The sequence below is a fragment of the Sardina pilchardus genome, chromosome 17 (assembly GCF_963854185.1).
Source record: "Sardina pilchardus chromosome 17, fSarPil1.1, whole genome shotgun sequence".
Classification (NCBI taxonomy): domain Eukaryota; kingdom Metazoa; phylum Chordata; class Actinopteri; order Clupeiformes; family Clupeidae; genus Sardina; species Sardina pilchardus.
The window spans coordinates 7,746,766-7,754,037 of NC_085010.1; the positions used below are offsets into that span (position 1 = coordinate 7,746,766).

The following is a 7,272-nucleotide window of genomic DNA, read 5'->3' on the forward strand; positions in this document are numbered from 1 at the left end:
GATCTGTTCAATCGGGATTATGTTATTATGAACACATACCAAAGAGAAGAGACACTGCGCTGAAGGCACAGAAAAATACGTTTACCTTGGAGTGGGATGTATGACGGTTAACTTAGTCTTTCTCGGTGGGTAATAGTAACTAGCCACCACATGTGAGTGAAGTGCAGTTTACGCCAACAATCTGTCTGTATCCCCCGCAGCTAACGTTACGCCTCCCTCGCAGCGTTTGACAAGGCTGGTTTTTGTAGCCTACCTTGCTTGCCTTCATTGTTCTTCGTGACATTTTGCCAGCCGACATAGGCTACCATCATGCCATGCCGCCTACTATCTACCGACACAATACTGCCGATGCGTTATGCCCAGCGCTGCTCCAGTGACAATTCGCGATCCAGAGTGACAGTCTTGTAAATGGCATTTATTTAGGGAGTTTTTTAATGACTTCCGTACAGTCGTCAGGATCGCCATTGCAGGTTAACGTTAGGTCAGGCTTCATTGAAATATTTGGTTTGTAGCTTACTCGTTTACAGAGAGAGCAAATCATGGACCTTTGTCTCAGTTTTAATAAGGGTAAGTGTTTGTTTGTTTATTACATTGAAGTAATTGGATGTATAGCCTATTGTTTAAATGCAATAACATACATGCAGATCTCGCATTTCCCCTACACATTTTAGTTTAGCCTAATGTGTAGCCTGCCTGTCAGGCCAACACTTTACCGTTTAACTTGGTCACTATTGCCAACATAACAAGCGCATAGCATTACGCACTACGCACAACTGCCCAAATAGATTTAATTGTGATTTGCGTAAATAACTGTTTTTTTTTATTATGTATTATTATATATTAGTGTTGTTGTTGTTATTATTAATATTATTATGAATATATGGAACAGTGTCGTCGTGCATGATTGTTTTCCATTTGAAGTGGCGAGCGATCATTTACGCTGAGAGGACGGGAACTGTCATTGCCATTTCCAAGTAGGCTTGTCAGTGGCGGTTCGGAGAATGCTCTCCCCTAATGCATCCCTGATCTGTGGAGCGCACACTGAAAACAAGTGTAACCACGTTCTGCTGGAATTGAGCCTGTCCTGTGTAGACTATTTTGGGTCAGTTTATGCGCCTGTCCTGAACGTAAATTTAACAGTGTATAGGCTGCTCAATATTAGAAGGAAACAAAGGGAGGCCATTGGTCGCCTTTAAAAACAAGTGTTGGAGATGGCTTTAATTGTCTGCACGATGTGGTCTCATCACTCTTTTTCTCATTTGCAGACGGACATGCAGCTTTGCACATGATAATGACGAACTAAAGGCATTCTTTTGCGCACGAAGGAGCTCTCTTGTAAACGCATTTGGTACCTGTCGACTGGAAGGGGACTGTAACGTTTGTTGGATGTGTATCGCTCTGCTGGGGGGTAGGGGCCCTAGCGATTCCAATGACTTGCCACTCATCGGACTCCTCGGATACCATCGAAAATAATCGGAGATCGGAAACTGAAAGCCGCGCCGTCGAGACTGACCAAAGTCGCGTGGCCTCCGCCATGAGAGACCTGAAAAATACAGGTAACGGCGTTTGTTTTTCTAGTTAATGATATCCTACGCCCGCGCGAGGTACATTCCTATCTTGGTTACACAGCACATGACTGCCTGCATTTTTATTTGGCCTGCAGCCATGCCTAATGTGTTCAAGAATAGCCCTGGAATTGTGTGGAGTTGTAGGAGAGCCCGAGCTCAACTGAGGCAGGTGTAGACTACTGAATAGCACTCTCCTACGCCTATTTTAAAATATACCTTATCTTGCTCAGTTAAATCAAATTATTCCGTCAATCCCATCCCATCTCAAAATCAACGCCCTTTGTAAACAATATGAAAGCGGCATAATTAACTTCGTTCGTATATTTACAAATACATGTCTGTATCCTGTTTAGGATATGGATACGTGTTGTCTTTCTTCCATATCCCCTAACACGAATAAAAACATGATATGCGTCTGGGTTGATTAGAGAAAGCTGCATGCTGCTGCTGCTGTGCACATCTGTAAGACCTGCCTTGGTTCGACACTGGCTAAACCGAATTCCACAACATAGCGAATTTCATAGTCAGAGATGCATGTAGAAAATCTCTAAAATTGAGGCGTTCATTGTGTGCGCGTGTGTGTGTTTGTGTGACGCACGCCAGTCCGCGTGTGTGTGGTAGGCAGTGTTAGTTGTTTTATTGTTGAGCTTAAATCGTCCGAATTGTTTTAGGGGTTCGTATTTTCCGCGATAGTTGGAATGTGCCTTAGAAATAAACCATATTTTGTGACATGTAGGCCTACTGTAGCCCTATAACAGCACACCGAAATGACGGCGATTGGTAACTATTGTAGCTACTAAAATCTATACTTCAGGTCTTTTTGGGTGAAAGAGACCAGCAGCTAGTGTATATAACAAGCCATTCGAAAAATAGAAACTCACTAAGAACTGATTACTAACTCCAATTTGTATAGCCTGATAAGATATTATCTTTATTCTCGCATTTGTGATATTTTCTCATGGTGTAGGCCTATATTTTAAATCATAAATACATTTTATTTTCAGAAATATCAGTAAAAGATAGCCATGAAATATTCAAGGTACTTTCATGCATGGTTGTTTCTCTTTCTCTTGGAATACGCCTGGCTGTACACCCCGTGTGTGTTTGGGGGGGGGGTAAAACACACACCAAGTTGCCTCTTGGCCTAATCAGTTTCAAAGCATCAACCCGAGTGTTATGTAGTTAGCTTTACTCACATAATACACAGCCTTGTGGTGCAATCACACAACAGCAAAAATTTAATATCATGATACTGAAAGGAGACATTTTGTTATGAATAATCTTCACAGAACTATCAGTTATGTTGAGAGTAAACCGTTTCTAAAACAATGCAAAGTAATTTATTTCACTGAAATAATCACATTCAGCACTAGTTGATGCGGGGTGTGTGTGTGTGCGCGTGCGTGATTGAGTTTCACTGAGCATGCACAAATGTTTGTGTGGGGCAGGGATGGAAATTAGCACCAGCCACCAGCCAAATGCTGGTAAAATGTTAGAGTGGCAGGTAGATTTCAGACACAAAATCATATTTTAACATTGAGTGGCTGGTTAATTTGACCAGAAATCTGCTATTGGCTGATAGATTTTCACATTTTCAAATTTTAATTTCCACCCCTGGTGTGGGGGTGTGTATGATTCAGATTTGACTACATGCACAAGTGTGTGTGTGTGTGTGTGTGTGTGTGTGTGTGTGTGTGTGTGTGTGTGTGCGCACGCGCCATCCAGTGGCATGTTAGCTGCACCCATAGACCTAAAAGAAAGGGCTGCACCTAGCGCGCTAATGAAGGGGAACGGAGTTGAGTCGTCTATTTCATGACGTAGTAGAGAAGTCCGACGCGACCGACTAGATGTCAGCAATCTCAGCATCACTCCGCATGACTAAACCGCACACAGTGGGTTCAGCCGTCTTCAACTCCGGCATCGATATGATTCATCACGGTCATATCATTTAGTTTATGGGCTTAGGAAAGAAAAACAAAACACACATATTAGAGGTGGTGTGGTCCAATCCAGACACGTGCGTCAGGGCCGCAGTGTAGTCATAACGTTTTGTGCATGCCTTTGCCCAACTGTAAACGTAGACACAAAAGCGTCATTGACTGTTTTAAGATTTGTTGTGGAATGACATGTGCTGGGTTGGGTCACATGATGCCAGGGCAGGGTGCGGAGATTAGAGGTCAGTATTTCTGTAATCCAATGAAATGAGCGGAACCAGATCCACATCACTGTCTTCAGTTACTGACACAACTCAGTGTATACACTGCACGTGAGTGTGTGTGTGTGTGTGTGTGTGTGTGTGTGTGTGTGTGTGTGTGTGTGTGTGTGTGTGTGTGTGTGTGTGTGTGTGTGTGTGTGTGTGTGTGTGTGTGTGTGTGTGTGTGTGTGTGTGTGTGTGTGTGTGTGTGTGTGTGTGTTTGGGGTGCTTGTGTTAGTTGTTTCATTGTTCAGATTAAATCTGAGTGGAAAAAAAAATGTCCAGCTTGTTTTCAGTGGTTCATGTTTTCCACGACAGTTGGAATACTGAAATAAACCGAATGTGGGAATAGACCATATATAGCGCCAGACTCATGTGATGCTGCACAAGTTGCCTTTGAATGGTGCGATGCATAGTTCTGCCTTTGAGGAAAACACTCCTCAATGAAAATTATCGTGTCCATTTTCTTAAAGGGATAGTTCGGGTTTTAAGACACGAAGTTATATGGGTTCCCTGTCAGCAACGTTGTGCATCAGCACTGACTTACCCCCCGACAGCGTCCTGTGAGCCGAGATCCAGCCGGTTTTTGATCGTTTTTGATGCCGGACTATTTTCTTCAGCAAGTTTCTGGGGTCACGAAAGTAAAGTGTTTTTCTTCTCAAAACCATATGCGTTCAACAGAGTGATATATTTGCACCACAAAAACGTTGTCCAGCTGTCAGTAGCGCGCAGTGATAGGAATCGCGAAAAATAAGTGAGTGATAACGAGGTTTGAATTTTTCCTGGACAACGTTTTTGTGGTGCAAATATATCACTCTTTTGAACGCATATGGTTTTGAGAAGAAAAACACTTTACTTTCGTGACCCCAGAAACTTGCCGGACTACTTTCTTCAGCATCAAAAACCGGCTGGATCTCGGCTCACAGGACGCTGTTGCGGGGTAAGTCAGTGCTGATGCACAACGTTGCTGACGGGGAACCCATATAACTTCGTGTCTTAAAACCCGAACTATCCCTTTAACACTTAATGCCTTGGCAACACTCTACTCATGTTAATAATTGCTACTAATAAAGTCAAGTCAAGTCACTTTTATTTATATAGCACATTTAAATACAACCATAATAAACCATAATAAGGCAGTCATGCTAATTAAGCACTTTGAATTTTAATTAGAATTGGAGAGGTTGCGATGTAACCAACAACAGTCATTTTCACAGAAGTTACCTCAAACAGATTCAACTAACAAGTTTCATATCGACAACTTGATGCGCACGCACAATGTGTGTGTGTAGGAATACTCACTCTCTGTGCTGATGTGTGTGTCTGCATATTACTGTTCAACATCTGTGCATAAATATGTGCATGTGTATACAGTATTGACTCACCGCTTTGTGTGTGTGTGTGTGTGTGTGTGTGTGTGTGTGAGAGAGAGAGAGAGAGAGAGAGAGAGAGAGAGTGAGTGTGACTATATGGCTACTCACCACCTGCATTTTTGTCTGGAAGTTACTCTCGGTTCCCCCCATGTGATTGTACAGAAGTACTCACCCTTTGTTCTGTGCACATGCAAGTGTATATGACATCACCCTGTGTGTGTGTGTGTGTGTATGTGTGTGTGTGTGTGTGTGTGTGTGTGTGTGTGTGTGTGTGTGTGTGTGTGTGTGTGTGTGTGTGTGTGTGTGTGTGTGTGTGTGTGTGTGTGTGTGTGTGTGTGTGTGTGTACGTACGTACGTACGTACGTACATGACATCTCTATGTGTGTGTTCATGACCATGCACCTCTGACTATGCGCTGTGCAGATGCAGGTGTGTGTGTGTGTGTGTGTGTGTCTGTGTGTGGGCACATGACTACTCACCATATCTTTTGCTTCGTGTGTGTGTGTGTGTGTGTGTGTGTGTGTGTGTGTGTGTGTGTGTGTGTGTGTGTGTGTGTGTGTGTGTGTGTGTGTGTGTGTGTGTGTGTGTGTGTGTGTGTGTGTGTGTGTGTGTGTGTGTGTGTGTGCCAAGATGGCACCACGGATGGCTGCCTCTGTACTTTGCTCTCTAGCTCTATTCTTATTGTTCTGTTTTCAAGTTAACCCGGGCGGTCAAATTCCTACTTTGTGTACAAAAAACAAGTCCATAAAGCTGATTCTGATTCTGATTCCGATTCCGCTTCTGCAGGCTGGTACTGGGGCCGCCTCACCGCCAACGAGGCGAAGGAGATCCTGGCGGACTCGCCCGAGGGCACCTTCCTGGTGCGGGACAGCTCCCAGCGCGACTACCTCTTCACCATCTCCGCCATGACCGCCGCCGGCCCCACCAACCTGCGCATCGAGTACGCCGACGGCAAGTTCAAGCTGGACTCCGTGGTGCTGGTCAAGCCCAAGCTCAAGCAGTTCGACAGCGTCGTGCACCTGGTGGAGCACTACGTTAAGCTCTCGCGGACCTCCTGCAAGGGTCAAGGTCAGGGTCAAGGTCAGGGTCAAGGTCAGGGGTCGGGCGGCCCGGCGCCGCCGGGCTCCAACAGCAACATGACGGTGCAGCTGCTGCTGACCAAGCCGGCGTACGCCGCCACGCCCTCGCTGCAGCACCTGTGCCGCGTCGCCATCAACAGGACCACGCGGCAGGTGCGCGACCTCCCCCTGCCCAACCGGCTCAAGGACTACCTGACGGACTACACCTACCACGTCTGAGAGCGTGGCTCCCGTCGCAGCGGCGGCGGCGGCGTTGTCGTCGCCGTGATGATGATCGTCGTGGCAACGTCCTCCCGGGCCCAGCGATGGCGTGAGCGTCACCATGGTTATGCTTGCCCTGCCTGCAGCAGCTTTAGGGGTCTCCATTCGTAAGTGGGGGCTCCCGTCCTCAGGCATCGGGAGGCGGAGCATTGCCATGGTGACCTCCCATCACGCACCCTTCTTGAGGACTACTTGATGGACATCCGCAACGTGTCCGAGGGGAGGGCTGGAAGGTCCCTCTGGAGGGTGTTTCACCCCGTCAAACCTATTGTGAGACTACACCTTGTGGGGGCGCTCCCGTGCCCTGCCCATGGTCATCAGGTTAACATACGGCCTGAGACAAAGAAAGACTGTGGTGGCCGTGTGTGTGTGTGTGTGTGTGTGTGTTTTAGTGTGTGTGAGTGTGTCACTGTTGCGCACCTTTTGTAGTGTTTTTACTACATGATGAACTGAACTGAACTGAACTGAGTTGACCTGAACTGCCCACCACAACTGCACTGCAAGAGGGCATGTCTGGCCCCCAGTGCAGCGCGAGGGCCGGTTGAAGCACCTTTACAGTGATGCTCAGAGTATTCAGACAAACTCCGTCTGCTCGCGCTTCATCCGACGCGGCCGGCGGAAACTGTGTATACTTTTTTGCTATTTCTGAATCATTTTGTTTCTGTTCGGTTTGGTTTTTTTTGATGACCTGTTTTATTTGCTCATTGGTTTTTGTACTGTAATCGGGTAACAAAGGGTCATTGGGGGGGGGGGGGGGGGTTCTTCTGATTTCCTGACGAATGCTTTCTTGTACATTA

At 46.2% G+C, this 7,272-nt stretch overlaps 1 protein-coding gene across 2 annotated transcripts; it reads left to right on the forward strand.

The window, feature by feature from the left end:
- Positions 1 to 7,272, forward strand: socs2 (suppressor of cytokine signaling 2). 2 transcript variants are annotated; one of them, XM_062518255.1, is made up of 3 exons: positions 1 to 567; positions 1,266 to 1,556; positions 5,922 to 7,272. In XM_062518255.1, exons 2-3 carry the CDS (start codon positions 1,430 to 1,432, stop codon positions 6,431 to 6,433), a joined length of 639 nt encoding a protein of 212 aa, XP_062374239.1. In that variant the 5' UTR covers positions 1 to 567; positions 1,266 to 1,429; the 3' UTR covers positions 6,434 to 7,272. The 2 variants fall into 2 exon arrangements, with proteins under 2 accessions (XP_062374239.1, XP_062374240.1); XM_062518256.1 differs by lacking the exon at positions 1 to 567 and adding an exon at positions 920 to 1,102.